This window comes from Stegastes partitus, unplaced genomic scaffold (assembly GCF_000690725.1).
Source record: "Stegastes partitus isolate 25-593 unplaced genomic scaffold, Stegastes_partitus-1.0.2 Scaffold1564, whole genome shotgun sequence".
Taxonomy (NCBI): Eukaryota; Metazoa; Chordata; class Actinopteri; family Pomacentridae; genus Stegastes; species Stegastes partitus.
The window spans coordinates 1-17,454 of NW_007579295.1; the positions used below are offsets into that span (position 1 = coordinate 1).

At 39.0% G+C, this 17,454-nt stretch overlaps 1 protein-coding gene and 1 non-coding gene across 2 annotated transcripts in view; one reads left to right on the forward strand and one right to left on the reverse strand.

Moving 5' to 3' along the window:
- Nucleotides 1-2,753: 2,753 nt before the first annotated feature.
- Nucleotides 2,754-17,454, reverse strand: part of LOC103371321 (potassium channel subfamily T member 1-like) — a 29,386-nt gene continuing 14,685 nt past the window's right edge. Inside the window, exons 11-21 of the mRNA XM_008300596.1 lie at nt 15,940-16,120; nt 15,695-15,859; nt 15,417-15,553; nt 12,036-12,099; nt 11,792-11,900; nt 7,759-7,867; nt 6,527-6,676; nt 4,431-4,660; nt 4,115-4,331; nt 3,080-3,185; nt 2,754-2,930 (exon numbers count right to left, since the gene is read on the reverse strand). Of these exons, the coding sequence (XP_008298818.1) occupies nt 2,754-2,930; nt 3,080-3,185; nt 4,115-4,331; nt 4,431-4,660; nt 6,527-6,676; nt 7,759-7,867; nt 11,792-11,900; nt 12,036-12,099; nt 15,417-15,553; nt 15,695-15,859; nt 15,940-16,120 (1,645 nt within the window). The remainder of the gene's footprint in view (nt 2,931-3,079; nt 3,186-4,114; nt 4,332-4,430; nt 4,661-6,526; nt 6,677-7,758; nt 7,868-11,791; nt 11,901-12,035; nt 12,100-15,416; nt 15,554-15,694; nt 15,860-15,939; nt 16,121-17,454) is intronic.
- Nucleotides 16,839-16,911, forward strand: trnaq-cug (transfer RNA glutamine (anticodon CUG)). The gene has a single exon. It is a non-coding gene; the product is annotated as a tRNA-Gln (tRNA).

A 17,454-nucleotide genomic window follows, 5' to 3' on the forward strand; every position in this document is an offset into this window, starting at 1 on the left:
GGTCAAATGACTGGAGCAACTGCTGCCAAACACAAAATGTAAAGTAAAAACATCCTATTTCAAATAAAGTGAGAAAACTACAGGTGTCCCGATCCGATTTCAAAGATTGGGATTTGGGTAATCAAGGCAGTTTTGTTGTAAATTCTTAATCAATAGATTATAATCAGATGCGTTATGAATGAATAACCTATTTGTTACAAACTACAAATGAGCACAGTGGACATCTGTGCTGTGCTGCTTTGGTGGTTTGATTATTGGTCACATTATTTAGGCTACTTAGGCAGTAATGTTACACACACCACTCAGACATCAGAACACTGAGCTGGTTGATCTAAGCTTGTCTTAAACTCCTGAGCTCTGACCGGAGAGCGTTAAGTATCACACAAGTCTTTGTCATGGTGGCCTGTTGCTCGCTAAACCCCAACAATACTCTCTACTTGCCAACACAGAACTGCCCATAGACCACCTCCTGTAGTTACTTCAGTATTACACAGTAAGAAGTTCCAACTGGTGTAAGAGCCAGGTACTACAACTAATCTACAATACATTTTCCGACATGCATTCAGAAAATACAGGTTGTCACCCTCTTTTGGAGCTTGTGGAGCCACAGTACACAGTAAACCTCTTCTCACTACACTTCAGGCAGTGCACTACCAGAGTTTTACACAAAGTTCTTGGCCACCAAGTAACACTACAGGACAGTTTGGATGCAGAAATGCATTTTCTTTATGCATAGCAGAGCTATTCAGTTGTCAAACATATACACTGGATTGAGTTCAATAACTTTAATATACTTGAAGCAGTCTGTGTATTATCAAGGAAAATGGTGTCGGATTAAAACTCAGTACTGGCAGATGCTAAGTATTTAAATGGCTCAGATTGGATCCCAGGTTAAAAAAAATAGCTTGATCAGGATATTCCTGGCAAAAACAGTAAATTCACAGAGTTTCATTATGTGTTTTGTTGTAAAACACTGTTGTTTACAGACTTTTCCTAAATTCTTACAATCAAACACCTTCACTGAAGTGATAGCACATCCTCCAGATTGCTAAATACCAGTCTTATTTTGGCAAACAAATACAGTACACACTACTATTGATTCCAAAATACTTTTATTTTATTCAAATGAAAATTTACTATATCAAACAAATCTGCATAAGTAGTTCTGTAGAGCCCCCCAAGAGGAACCAAAAACTAAAAATGGCCTTCCTCTATGTAATGACTGAGCTCATGGGATGTAACACTGACACAAGATTTTATAAAAGTAAGTTTAATTTTTAAAGAAATGTGTAACTTAAGTAAATATCAGAAATGACAAAGTGCAAAAAATAAAAGCAGCCAGAAGAGCATGTTGAGCTCCAGCAGCAGGAGAGTGGTGACATTTCAAGACTTCCCATGCAGGTCTTTTATTCACACCTGCTCAGGTACGGAGCGTTAAGACAATAAAACCCCAAAGTACCACCCAAAAACCATGTAAAACCCAAAAGCATTATGTTGAATATAATGAAATATGGGTCCCTAATTTGTATCCTAAATTACAGAATAAAAGTACACATAAGTATAAAACTAATAAGATTTACCTTGAAATTATAAGAAATAACTGTATACTGATAGTAATGGTATAAACCTTTATATAAAGAGCTACATATTTAATGACTGCTATTATATGTACATTTGTATGTAATTTAAGACAGCTGAAAAAAAATACTGTTTAAATAATATAGACAATTTTCAAAAAGAAAAAGAAACGCAATTTGGTATTATTGGCGTAACACTTAAAATGTCTTTTGTCGTTAATTTAAATGTAGTGTTTGTAATTTGACAGACTTTTCTGTACATTTGAGAAAAATCTAAAAACTACTGTAAAATGTTATTTTCCATAAAAATTTAGATTTTTATTTATTTATTCTTTTACAGTGTAGCTACTTTAGAGCTTCTTTAGGGATGAGTGTTTTCCTATGTGATGATGTGCAATGCTAAGTGCAACCCCCTTAGGAATCCCTGCGGTGGCTTAAACTCCCCAGTTAGAGAGTCTTTAGGCGGAGGGATGAGTCCATCTGGTGCTGAACGCACTCCGAGAGCTTCAGTCGCTTTATTACCGCCTGTCCTCCACCACCACCACCCCTGACAGAACATTACTTTATACATCTGCCCAGTCCTGCTGACTAGAGACCCAAGGCTGTCGTAAGTGCTTGAATTGCGTATCCAAGTGCGTGGGTGTTTGTATTTGTGTGTGTGTGTGTGTGTGCGACGGCGATAGGAAGGGAGCGAGAAAGCGAGCGCACGGAGGGAGAGTTTATTGTTATGCGTGCGTTTCTGTGAGAGTCCTGAGAGCCGGCATGTGGGGGCTGAAAAGGGACACATCAGGGCTGTCGATGAAAGCCTGCGTGGTGCTCTCCAAAGAAATTATTTTCTCCATCTTTTTCTCCCCTCGTAGCAATATATATCATTCAGGTTCAAGGCAAAGTGAGTTACCATGGTGACCGTCTGGAGGTACAGAGAGCGGCATTTTTATTTTTCTTTGTCGCTCAAAACACACCGTCACTGCGAGCAGCAGCACTAACTGAGCATGAGGACTGACAAAGGAGTCCCACCTCCACAGCCTTGTCCTAAGTGCTCAGCTGACGCGAGCTTTTAACATACATAATGTTTCCCAGCATGACATGGTGAAAGACAGAGTGAAGGCAGAAGAAAGGAGGGATGTGTGTGTGTGTGTGTGTGTGTGTGTGTGTGTGTGTGTGTGTGTGTTAAACTCACGGGTTATCCAGCAGCAAGACAATAGGGTTGAGCTCTTTCCTGGGTCTGTAATAAGCTCTTAGAGGCACTATGAAGTTATAGAGACCATTCCCTGCTGTCTCAGCCGACACAATGATGAGCTTGTTTTTAAAACCGTAAGCCTTGGCATCCTCAAAGCTGTTGTGCCTGCACCCCTGCACAGGGAGCAAATAAAAAAAAAAAAAAAACAGACAGGTATTTTAGGTTTGCTTTTATAGAGTGAAGGACAGAAAGCGGAGAGAGAGGGAATGATGGAGGCAGTAAGTAACGGAGTGACTAAGTTGAAGGAACAGCCACTGCCCACCTGGTCCAGTCGTAGGCAGCAAAACGGGGCTTTTTCAGCCAACAGATGGCACAAAGTGGGCGAGCTCCCAATGTACGGAGAGTTAGGGGGATAACCTTTCACATACCTGGCAACAAAAGCAAAAAAAAAAAAGCATGAATGACACATTCCATTAAAACATCCCGTATTCATCTCCGGTTCTCTCGTTGTACTCTCTTGTTCTAAAAAAGACTTCAGTATGTTTTTCGATAATTTCATCTCATTTATTCATGTCATCCACACACAGTGCATTCAGGTTCAGTTGCGTGCTGCATAAATTTGTAGTTACTAGTAAATAGATCTAACAAGAGAGTGAAATACTTTGCCTTTTGTTTTTTGGGCCTAATATTTAGTAAAGTCACCACATATTGGTAAAGAAAGTAGACTTAGTTGGAATAAACATCAGTGTCAGATGTTAAAGGTGTGCAGCTCAACCTGAGATGAAACAGCATTAATGGAAACTGAGTGTTAATTTATAAGCTAATCATATGTTTTGTATTTAAAATCTTTAATCACAGAACAGCTAGTAAGCTTCAGCTGTCAAATAAATACAAGGTAAGATGACACAACGTCCGACTGGTTCAGGTGCAAACCACATGGCCTGAAATGTCCTCAGCAGCTGAGTTCAGCTCCCAGCTGGCCACATCTTTGCTGCATGTCCCTTTATTTCCTGTCTGTCTCCATTGTGCTGCCTAATAAAGGCCAAATGCCTAAAAATAATAGCTTTAGATGAACGCTGTGTAGCAAAATGTGCAATATTCCAAGCTTTAAAGTAGTGGAATAGAGATATAAAGTAATAGAAAGTAAATCAGAGGAGTACAAGTGAAGCAAATACCTTAAAATTGACGCCACAGATGGAAACAGAATCTATAAGAATCTACTGACGTGGTTTCACAACACGACATCTCACTTCTACAACAAGTCTCGTCTTGTCTCTTATATACGTCTATCATAAAGGTGTTTGTTGAACTGTGGTACTTGTAACAAGGTTTTAAGGTTTGGTGGCGGAATCCTTACTCAGTAGATGGGTGGCCTTTCTCATCTGTGAAGACAGAGTCATCTTCCGATTGGTCACTAAGCAGGTCACACGGCAGGATCGAGGCAGAGTCGGCGATTTCCTGGACCGGAGCGATGCTCGGCCGGCGGCCTCCTGTTCCATTTACTGTAGGAGGGATCAGCTTACCACCTGAGGAGTCAGGTGGACTCGTATTCTGAAGATCCATGGCAACAGTGCCTGTAACGACATTGATTCACAGATAATTTCACAAAATCCATCAATCCCTGTCACAGGTGTTTCTTTCAACAGTTTATCACAGTCTGATTCCTTTCTCACCCATGCTGGCGATGATGCTGTGCACAGGAAGCTGACAGGGTCCGTCCAGGAGCCCCCCGACAGGACGGCCCTTCCTCTCCTCCTGGTTGAAGATGAAGGCTGAGTTCTCCTCCTTGGTGATGTTGATGTAGTAGCAGGTGTCTGAGGAGGCCATGATGTGACGTGGACCAGGGTTCAGCAGGATGCTCTTGTTGTCCTCCCTCTTTATGCCGATCAGACACACGCCGTACCTGCAGATCACAAACCTGCACTTAGCCTGCAACACCTGTGGCATATATCTGGCAACAGGCCTGTATCATTAGATTGAAATTCAAATAAATGTATTTCAATTTTAAATGTATTCTCTTTTTGTTTGTTTTCTTGACCTTACTGACTCGGAACAGGACAAAACAGCTGCCTGGCTCTTCACAGCACCTTTGAAGTTGACTTATTAACACATTCAGAGGTGGTGTACCCAGACAGCTTGAGGGGACATGAGCCCTCTGACATTATTTAGATTAGATAGCTATAGCAATTGTAAAGTAAACGTTTTAATGTTTTTAGGTTTAATGATAAGATTTACAAACCAAAGGCACATTTCTGTACTTTTATGCTTACATCTAAGTCGGCATGCTGCACACAGACCGACTCTGATGAGGATATTTGGTTCCTTCTGTTCTGCAGCAGCTGTGGAAGTCATGCACAGTCGTCGCTAACTGTGGCGCTACGGCAGTTAGAGGTAGGATTAATCAGCTAATCAATTATAAATTGAAATCAGGATTTGAAACAGTTCAGTTAGCAAATTGCAAAGGTTACGCATCTAATCCAGGGTTTAAACTGTCGTGTCAATGGTTCTACAAATGAATACCGTTCTCCCTGTCACCGTCTTGATAGCATCTGATACCATCACGTTTTAAATCGATTCAATGTGAGCATAACTGTAAATGACTAAAAGCTTCAGAATTTCCCTGTTTAAAGTGACTTCAGCATCAGTGGTTAACCAGCAGGCTTTTAACATTAGCATAACTTTTGCGGTTATTATAAGTTATTCATTTTTGGTTTGCTGACCTGTTATTACCCCTCAGAAAAAAAGCCTTTTAGTTACATTTTCTTGTTTATTATTGTTAATAAATGCAGCAGTGAATGGTACAGAATTTACGTGTGTGAAAACAAGCTCTTAAGTTATCATCCATATGTTATTTATCTGTTTGTTGGTTTTATGTTCATGCACTTTTGGTTAACTATTTTATGGCAGTGGACTCACTTTAAACTAATTCAGCAAGTGTGTGTGCAGGTTACACAGAATTTAGTTTAGAGAGCAAATAAATCCTCTGTCCATGTTGCAAGCAAACATGTATTATTCATTTAAATTTATATAGTAAGTGGGATTGTAAAACTGCACTTGCACCCTAAAGATCTTTCAATGCAAGACACCCCTGAAAAATGTTTATGTAACCCTGGTTAACTCCAACACATAATCCCTGTAACCTCCCTGTAACTTTAACATGAACATAGAGTGTGTTGATCTTCTCATCTAGCTGTCAGTAAGACAGTGGATAAGTACATTTCCCACAATATTAAAACAGTCCTCACAACTTGTGTTTTTCACCTTGAGGTAAAATGTGTTAATTAGTACGTTTTAGAGGTTCTGGTAGGAGCATGTTGTCACCCTCGGATAGAGCCAGGTTAGTCTTTGCTGTTTCCTCCTGTTTCCAGTGTTTGTGTCTTTAACTTTGGATAGATGTAAGAATGGGATCAGTGTTCTCATCTAACCTTTAGTTAGAAACCAAAAAGAAGTAGTTCTAAAATGTGTAATTGTTCCTTCAAACAAGTAATTTTTTTTGTAGTCTGCAACACACATGGCATCACTTTTAGCAGTAAAAAACAAACAAACCCTGCAATAATCAAAAGCTGGAAGATTTCTTTTTCTAAAAGTTTGATGTTTTTCTGTTTGAAATTCATGTCAAACCAGTACAAGACAAACTAGCAGCACTAACACAAGATGAAACCAGGTCAAACAGACAGAACAAAGTATGTAAAAGCCCTGCAAAACGTTGGAATATACTTTCAACTTGTCAGCATCTGACGAAGATGCTTTAGCTTACATGTCAACTCACTTCTTGTGAGCATGAAAGGAGGCGTATGTGAAGCTTTTGCCATTATACTCTCCAAAGAACTTGCTGTCACACAGTCGGATGTGGTAGACCTCGTTGCCAGAGCAACATCCATACATCCTCTGCCACTGCTCCGGAGACTGCTGTCCCTCTCTGCTTACAATCAGAGAAAACACAAAAGGATCAGTAAACCCGGTACCTCTTAAATTTCATACACATGCTAATATACATGCAGTCTTGACAAACGCCCTGAGCTTTTGTCTTCATCCCCAGTACTTGCGATCAATCATAATTATCATTTGCAAAAGGAAAACTCTCCATCTCCTCTCCACGCATCCCTCAGGACCCTCGGGGCAGCACTGGGTGTCCCGGTGACAGCAGACAGCTTGATCCATCTGTGTCAGCCAGTCGGTTTGGCTCTAATCTGCCCTTTGTAATGACTTCCGGTAATTAGAGTAATTGCTCAGGCACTTTGACGGAGTTTAATGGGCGACAAGAGATGCTCAGAACAACCCGAAGGTAGCAGTTTACATACTTGCATCTTGGTACTTATTAATATTTATATAAGATGACTTATAAATTGGATTTCACACTCTGAGTTTCATAACTCTGTGTAAAAGGCAAAACAACATTCTCAACAGTATTTGTATCTCCTTCTCTCTTTTAAACTTATTTTCCAGTGAACATCCCTGATGAGCTGCATGTCTCTAAAACCAACTTCAAAGTCGCCCACACATGCAGTGCAAACATACAGACTCACATTCTGCACAGTGCACCTTTGTGGCTAACATGTGCAATTTCAGAAATTCAAAAAAAAGAAAGACACAAAGCCTCACATTCTGAGGAGTTGTCAGGAACACAGTAAAACCCACCGACTCTTCTTGAATGCAGTTTCTCTCAGCCATTGAAATCAGCTTTTTAAAATGATCTGTTTGCATGCTGTGAGAAATCGTTTTCCGCCGGAGAGCTATTCATCCTGTGTTACAGAGGACACATGCTAAAAAAAATCAATGCAGCTGCCACCTGTTCTCTCTTTCGCTGCACTCTCTTTACTTCCGACTGTGATGCACAATGAACCAAGACTTTTGTCTTTGCTGTGGCCTTCTCGCTTCTCTGTGCCAGTCCCATGGATCCTATTTATGCATCAGCGGACACGAACATGTGAAGATATGTGAACTTTGCAGTCAAGCTAGGGAGAATTAAATAACCCGAGGAGGTTGTGAAAGAGGACTGACCGTCCACGGGAGGTGTGTACGAGGAGCGTGACCAAGGTGGAGGTGGCAGGACACACGCAGTTGAGAGCCAACATGGCGTACTTGAACTCCTCCTCGCACACGACATGATCTGAAAAGGAACAAATGAACTGATCAGTGGAGCTGGCCAAGAAGTGAGAGTTAAATTATTGGTTTATATGCTTTAGAACATTGTTCAACATGTTGAAGTACATGGGTTGAAATACAGTATGAGACGTATACTGTATGCCTGAATTTAGAGACCTGGATTAACATGAAAAACAATCTAAGGCTTGATTCATACTAAATTCATCTAAGCTTACTTCCAGTTATCCTTGTTTTTGTTGATTCACGTTGTCTTAACTGTCTGAATACCCAAACACAACAGCAGGTCTACAAGGCATGTTATCTTTTAAAAATAGTCAAAATTGCACAATTTATCAGAGCCTGAAACTGTAAAGAATCCCCAGATTTTCCACTTTTAGATTGTTCATGAACTGATCATCTGTGAGGTACCATTCTGTTGGAAAACCAAATCTAAGCGTAAAATCAGGATGTTTCATCAAGATTACTTGATTCTACAGTGTCATTTAAATATTCAACACACCAAAAAACATATGCTTGAACGAGAATCTGGAAAAAAACAAAAATAAATTCAAAAAATCTGTCATTAGTGACTCAGTCACAACCAGCAGTCATGACAAAAACACAGGGACTTTGAACTGAACTGCAGGCAGTGTCTATACAGCGCAGATAGGAGACAATATGAAGACAAATTAAAAATGTAAATAGTTCAAAATCTTCAGCATTTAGAGCCACTGTTTGTTTTTCCTGTACAAACTGTCTGCACTTGGATAATGTTGTGTTTACTGAGCAAAGTTTTTAAGATTTTTGTACAATAAATAATCAAACAAATTTTATTTCTTCAGTCTTTACTGGTTTCAGTATAACTGTGTAATGCTGCACATTGGTCATTTTTGAGTTCTCTACTTCTAGCCATGGTTGCGCTGTTTCAGTAGAGATGCAGGAATTTCCATCCATCCATTATCTATACACCGCTTAATCCTCACTGGGGTCGTGGGAGAGCTGGAGTCTATCCCAGCTGACACCCTGGACAGGTCACCAGTCTATCACAGGGCTACACTTAGAGACAAACAACCAAGCACACTCACTTTCACACCTACGGACAATTTAGAATCACCAATTAACCTCAACATGTTTTTGGATTGTGTGGGAGGAAGCCAGAGAGAACCCACGCTGCACGAGGAGAACATGCAAACTCCACGCAGAAAGATCCCGGGTGTCCTCACTGGGACACAAACCGGCGACCTTCTTGCTGCGAGGCAACAGTGCTAACCACTGCTCAACCTTGCAGCCCATGCAGGAATTTATATTGTGTGAAATGAAAAAAAGAAAACAGGAGCAAAAAAAAAAAAAAGCCCAAAAACTGCTCCGAGTTCAGAGGGTTGAATCCTAATTGCTCTATTTATTCTTAATGGTTGCATTATTTTACTAATTAGCCTTTAATACTTTTATTGCTCATTTTATGTCCATTTTCTTATATTTGTACGCCCACATGTTCTGCTTTTTAGTGTCTTTTCTTGTTATATTATAACCGAGGCCGTACTAGAACGAAGAGTCAGTTGGCTTCCTGAAGGATCAATCAGGTTTATGTTCTTATTATGTAGACATATCTTAGCTTCATTCCATGTAAAAAAAAAAAAAAGGATCTAACACGTCTAAATCTTGCTAAATAATAGGTTATATTTAATTTCTCTCATTCGTATTTTCTACATGCTGTAACCATTTCTTGGTGACCAACAGTCTATCGCAGAAATTTCATCAAGTCTTTGTTGGTTGCTTGGCAACAAGAAAGCCATGAAGCCTAGAGAGAAATAATTACAGCACTTAACCCCCTGTAAAACCATAATTTTCATTGTCATTTAAACATTTTTTGGCTTTGTACGGATCAAACAAACAAGATATAATGAATAACTAAGAGAGCTTTCAAGATGCTTTATGCTCCCTGAGTCTGGTTTTGCCGAGGGTCTCTTCCTGTTAGGATAAAGTTGTTTCCTCTCAACCGTTGCAAAGTGCTCCTTGAAGGGGAATCATTGATTTATTAAGCTTCTCTCGATGTTATTGTAGAGTAGCAGAATTCAACTTAATGATGACATTAGACGGGTAAATTTGAATAGCATGTAATATTGTATGGTTTAGCCTTAATACATAAGTTAGGTACATTTGTAATCTTATTTCTCTATTGGAAAGCACTTTGGGTCAATGTGTGTTGATTTAAACGTGCTCTATACATTTTGGTTGCTTGATCTGGTTTGCCTTAAAGATCCCATATTGTGCTTCTTTCAAGCAAATTAATGAAAGTCTCACGTGTCCCCAGAATGTGTTGCAGTAAAACATGGAGTAAAACAGGCGACCACATGGCAGCTAAATTAGTGTGTGTGACTGCTGCTTTTGGTCACCTCTAACTTTTTCTACGAATGATTATTTACATGGAATTATGGCAGAATTTTTATAACTCAATCGTATAGTGAGTTTATCAGACAACACTATGGTTACAAGATCAGTAGTTTAGTGGTTTAGTTGAATTTTGCTGTGTTAAAATGCAGCATATATGCACACAGAGAGCAGAAGAGAACAGTTGTAAAGAAGTTACAGGGTTTAAGTTTCAGTTGCACTAAAGTACAACAGGCAATAAAAAACAACAACAACAACAAAAACAGTAATCAACCCAGTCCTGGTTTCAAATTGGTCTGAAAGCTTCAATCCTCTCTGATTATTCCTTGGCATTACATTTTCTTTTTAACAGAACTCCTGACCTGTTGGCAAATGATCAAAGCTAATGGTAGCATTAGCCACATTAGCTACACAAATTGTTAACACTGAGAATTTTTCTCCTGTTGTGGGAGCATTGCCATCAATAATAAAAGACTATTTGCTGGGCCTTCCCTTCCTTAGATGCTGGGAGTGCATGGAGACTCTTGTGTTCACTCAAACAGTCCTGGTGGACTGAGAGGAAGCTGCTCATTCTAAAAGGTTCATCTCACAAGTAGAATAATAAATAATTGATCAGATTTATATAGTGCTTTTGTAGACACTCAAAGACGCTGTACACTGTCAATTATTCATTCACACACCTTCATTCCGGTGGTGGTGGCTACGGTTGTAGCCATGCGGAATTGAACTGTTGACCTTCCGATCGTTGACCGACCCTGAGCCACAGCCACCACAGAAGGCAGTGAGGAGGCAGGTTTTACGCAAATTTTTTAGCTTGTCAACTGCTGGTTTCTTTGGGTTTCTATGTAGAAACTTAATAAAATCCTGACTAGCTTGTACAACTGGAAGTCCATCTAGTTGAAAGAGGGCTTGAGGAATGGCAGTAACAAGCATCTTTATATCCTCACAGCTTATATTTGACACCTCCAAGTTCAGAGACATGCCAAACACAATCAAAGCAAATTTTCACCATATGGAACCCTTAAGCTAAACTAATCAGCTCCCACCTTTAGATGGATATTCTAACCTGCAGTAAGTAATATTTTTGTTCAATTGGAGGCAGTTGAACAAGCTTTAACAAATTTATACATATTTCTATTTATAAAAATTTATATTTATACAGGAAACTTGTTAGCAAACTATTGCCAGATCAGATAAAAAGTAAATATCAACCAATACTGGATGTTATATACCAGCTCCCCTATGCTCACTAATCACTATTTTTTTCTGTCTCCTGTTTGATAAAGAGCAGCTGGTGTGCAGCAGGTTTTTAGGTTTTTCCAACAAAAACAGCTATGCAAGCAGCATGAGTGAACCAACAGCAAAGCTGCAGCTGGATAGGTACACAAAGATCCATAAGACACTGTAGATCTGTACAGCTGAGAGGAAACGTAGAGTCTAAGAAAAATTCTGATTTGGTTTAAAGCAATCCCTTGCCGAAAGAATGGATTTTTTTTTTTTTTCATTTAACTAATGGTCAGAAAGCAAACCGGTGTTTCACTTACAGCTCAGAAACTCTCACCTGCAAATTTAACATGAAACTTATTTTCAGGTTTGAGTATCTGGACGTAAAGAGGACAGTTTGGAGCGAAGTCCTTCACTGCCCAAGCTCTCAGGATGGTCTGATGGTCCTGTGGGAAAACAGAGAGACGCTTTGCATTTTCTAATTAATGAGTGATTAACTTTATGACAGAAAGCAAAAATGACTGACACCTCGTAAATGATGAAGAATCACATCGGGGTTCATTAGCTGTTGTTTGTCTTACCGCAGCCATGCGATCCACCTCGTTACGACTGCTCAGGATAAAGCAGGCCTCTGCATCATCCATCCTTCAGCAGGGTGACAAAGTTGACAAGTAATACAACACAAACATGATACAAGCAAAACAGCGAGAAAAAAAAAAATCAAATTCTGCCTCAGAGGAGTCAACTGAATTGACATTTGACCAGTGAGAAGACACCCTTTGATTCAATACTGAGTTTGCTTATACATATACTGTCGGCAGATTCACAGACAACCTGAGATGAAATGTACTGTCTGCTGAATGTGCTGTGGATGTGGAACTGTTTTTGCATATTATTAACAGAGCCAGGAGAGTGCAGAATGCAAAACAAGTGTGGGAGGATTTGAAACGCTGCCAGATGCAGGATGTAAGCTTGACACACACCCAGTCCTCTACTTCTAATTGCTCTATGAAAACGCTGCCAAATGTATACAGTTAGGTTACATAACCCATTTCCATCAAAGTCAAACTTATTTTGATGGGAGATGTGTTGCGCCTAATGGTACAACTGTTGCATGCTCAGCACAAGTGAAGGATAACAGGGTTTATTCCATATTGTAGTTTAAGTTATTAGCAAGATGCTTTTCCTGTTTTGAAATTGCACTTCAATAAAGTTGGTTCACTCTCAGGTGACATATTCTTTGAAAGTGCTTTTCTAGTCATTGTTTAACCCCTAAAAATATATCTCTGTGTATCAAAATGTCATATTTAGATGTTTTTTTTCCTCTTAAAATAATCCCTCCCTGCCTTAGATGTAACTCTATACTGTTACGTCTCTAAACTTGCTTCACTCACCCCACTGACACTCGCTGTGCAACATAAGCACACCAGCTCACCTACAACTAATTGACTAGTCAGTCATGTATGTTTGAACTAGAAACTGACTCTGAAGAAGAACTGTGATACAGAAAGCAACACCCTGGATTGGTTCTTTAGGTTTGTTACATATGAAACCCTGGAAGCCTGAATCTGTGTTTCATCAGTGATCTAGTTTAACGTTGGAAATGCTCAACCATCGCACTGAATGCCTATTCTGCTCATGTAATGTCTTCCATCACATAAAACTACCTTACTGACATGTTACCAAGGTAACAAACTAGATTTTTTTCTAAGAGGGTCTTTAATAAATGGCCAAATTGAAGCTGGACTGGCATGTATTTCGTAAATGTTTGTTCTTGGTATCACTCAGCATTTTCTAATACTGCAGCATCTTTTTTTTTTTTTTTTTATCACTTTGTCAAAGCCTCCCTGCCAAATAAACAACCTTGTCTTTCAGACTACTCTGTTATAAATTCCAAGCCTCCAATGCCACATACCACAACTGTTTTACAGAGTGTGTATGTGATGATCTGTAAAATCAGTGCATTTATCACTTAAGCTCAGCTGCAGCTCTGGGAAGTGATTTGAGACATGCCTGTCTGTCAAAGAGTCCTGCGTGTTTGGCATTCAGCTTGTATGAAAGGTGCTTTATGAACACATTTTTTGATTAATTCATTGATGTCATTAAGGCTACAGAAATAAACTTGACTTGACATACGGATTGACAGCAGGTTTTTAATTCTTTTCATCAGTGTTTGAATTTTCTCATCGTCTCATTCATGAAACTTTCATGAATCAAAGTTATCAGAGGAATGTGAGACAGATCATGTTGGTTTCCCTTAGAGGAGCAGTCCATTTACCAGTTCAGTCTCAAAAGAAATAAGTATAGCTTGAATGAATAATTACAATGTTGTCTGAGTATGAGGACACACAATAGCTCTGACAAGCCTATTTACTAAGACAGGAATGAAAGAATATCAGGGTGATATTAAGGAATGGAAGGACAATGGCGGTTTTACATCTTACTGACAGTTTTTTTCAGCAATTATTGATACCTATCCCAGAATGCAGAATATAAAATTTTGGCATCAACTAAAGATGACTTGATCCAAAAAAAAAGCGTGCAGTTGGCGCAGGCTGCAAAGTCAGACTGACGATCAAAGGAAACCGTGAAGTTCTCTTTGTTTTCCCATAGCATCAACAACATCAGCATGACGCGCTTCAAGAACCACAGCAAACCCCAGCCTCCTCCCCATTAATGATTTAGACTGTAGACCTGCACGATATGGGGAAAATCTGCAATGTGTGATAAAGCTGTTCAACGTTGCCATGACGATATGACGTGCAATAAACAAATGTTTACGTATATTAGCAGGTCCTATGTTTCTCTGCTTTATGTTCCCAACATCCACACCAAACACTACATAGCTGATGCCCACGAATAAAAGAAATTAAATAAGCTAACCAACAAATTAACCTTCTGAACCCAAAAGGAGAGCATGTTTTCTTTTCTTTTTTAAAAAATACCAAAAATGACGCTTTTTCTAGTGTTTATTTTTTAGAAAGAATCATTGTATATTCAATCTTCCGACACTCTTAGACTGCTCCTCTGTAACATGTCGTTTCACTGAGAAAATCAACCAAATCTTAGCAGAAAATTGTGTTATTTCATCAAAATCACTTTATTGTGTGTCTCACTAAAAAAAATGCCCCCAGAAATAAACTGTAGGGCTCTAACAGAATTCTGTAAAAAGCAAAACAAAAAACAACAAAGAATTCTACAGTACTTTCTGCAACCAGGAAATCATTTGATTCAGCCGCAACCAACCGAACCAAAATTCTAAGAATACAAGTATGGAAACAAATCTAAAAGCCTGTTTGGAGCAGGTGTATAACAGCAACAAAGCTCTGTGCAATATCATTTTTTCTACATATATTAGAATCTGTACAATATTGGTATTTTTCTATGTTCACACAAATCTGTGAAATATACATAAAATCTATGCAAAATAAACATTTTTCAATGAGTATATTTCAACTCATGAATGAGTCTGTGCCATTAATATGGGGAGTATTGCAATTTTCATCCAGAGGAGTTTGGACAATGTGAACTAGTATTTATGTATGTTTTTTTAAATTTGTTTGCTGAGATTTTCTAAATGTTTACACTATCTCCTTTGCTGTTGTTACAATGCAAACTTCCTCACTGTGGGAAAAGTAAAGGCATATCGTATCGTATCGTATCGTATCGTATCATATCGTATCGTATCGTATCGTATCGTATCCTATCGTATCGTATCGTATCGTACCGTATCATGTCGTATCGTATCGTATCGTATCGTATCTGTCAAAATGTTTCTGTTTTAAGAGACAGACTCATAAAAAAAATAATAATTGTAGCTCAGACAACATTTAAAGTTTTAGGGAAGACTTAAGCGGCACTTTGTTGTGGTGCAGAATCGGAACATGTAATGGTAAAATACCCAAACTAGTTGGAGAATTCACCATCACATATCATACAAAAGTTTAGGATCTGCCACTTACTTTGCTCTCAGCAGATCCTGGTCTTTGAGGACAGATCCTTGCAGATAAATGACTCTTTGAGACCACAGGGGGATCTGCAGCACCCTTCGAACCTGCAGATCCATTTCGCTCGGGCACAGGATCACCACATAGTAATCCTTAAAGATTATACAAGAAGTGCATCAGAATCTCGAGGCACAGTGGAGACGCTTCTCTGTTGCTGTGTTAGTAAGAGGTATCTCTTTTTAAATATCCTTAGAGACACAACGTGCAGGTGTGTATTTAGTGTTGTGTTCTACCTGAAGTCTGGGATGTGCGTAGAATTCATTGAGGAAATCCATGAGCAGGTCTATTTTGAGTGAGCTGACACACAGCACTACATGTTTCTCTGTCTGGGCTCTGTGGCGGCTGTAATTCCCTCCAGACTTTTGTCTCTCCATCCACAGGTAGATGAGCTCCTCAAACTGACACACAACCGGAGGTGTTAGATTGAAACTCACAGAGGAAAAGTCTAAATTTCCGAAAGTTTTTTTTTTCTTCCTACCTGCAGAGGCAGCACCACCAGAGCCACACAGATCATGATGACTACCAGCAGCTGGGACGGCCATATGCGAGGAGTCACGTCTCCGAAGCCCACGGTGGAAAAAGTGACGATGCAGAAGTAGAAGGAATTGAAGAGGGAAAGGTTCTTGCCTGCTCGCTCCAGGTGCTGAATCCCACATGTGCTGTGTCATAAAGAAAAATAATGTAAACAAACATCCACAAAGTCGGAATTATTGTCTGCAGTGTTTCACTTGTTATGAACCTGAACACGGAGACCAGAAGTAACAAAGACAGGAAGCCCCTAAGGTGAATATATTAATAGTTAATACAGTTCTTTAAATAATAAAAATGGAGTTTAGATTAAATACAAAGCTGTAAAATAAAAACTTTGGGCTGCATGAATAAAATGTGCTTGAGTTGACATCCTGTGCCTGCAGTCATTTTTATAATTGAATTACCGCCTAATAACGTGGTAATTAAATTTACTATTCTTCTGAGCTTCTTTCTTTCATCAAGTTGTCACAACCGGTTTGTCTATTCCCTTTCCGTCTCTATTCATCATTATAGCCACACTTTATTTAATAGGTCCATTATTTAGTAATAGTTCCCTGAATGTATTTTAAAAGTTTCCCGGGAATTTAATTTGCCACTAGATACACTGAAACCAAGACAAAGCTCTGAGGCTGTCATTTTAATTAGTCCGTTTAATTGTGTTGAGTTTATTACCAATTTCCAGAGGAATTTCTGAGAAAGGGCTGCTCCATTTACATGACTGCACCGAGATAAATATGACATTTTTTCATTTTCAACTGACCTGCAGTGAACTTGCCAACAACTTAAAAGTCGCTGAAAGCAAGTAAATGCATTCAGATTACATATTGAATGCTATGTTAAAAGAATGACCCAGTGGCCTAATGGATAAGGTATCAGCCTCTGGAGCTGGGGATTGTGGGTTCAAGTCCCACCTGGGTTGTTTGGTTAACAGGTGACATTAAACATCACTATACTAAAAGTGTTACTGATTTAAATCATTTGATTTCAAAAAAGTGTAATCTAATCTCAACATTTCTGGATTACTTCAGAATCAAACATTTAAAATACTGCATCTTATGTGAGAAAAAAAAAGAAAATAGAAGGAGCCATAACATTTTGAGATCCCCTCAGCACAAATTAAAAGCACTTTACATTTCGACCAGATCAACTGGTAAACTACAGGTGTGCTCTTTCTACTCTTCCCCATGTGGGATGCTGTTTCTTCTGTGTACGTTTTTGTTGCTTCTGCTTTTTAATTAAAGGTGATATTACCAGAAATGAATTTTGAAGAACTGCTGCTGCAGTAACCCTCTATCATGACTCATCACTGTTCACATTTTTCCCCCACAAGTGGAGCAGTTGTCTAAGAAACCTTTATGTATCAGAAGTGCTTATTATGAGTTGAAGCGTTGGTCATCATGCAAAAAGTTTTAGCATTTCAAAATATTTTAAAGACACAATCAGATGTAATCAAGTGCTGGCA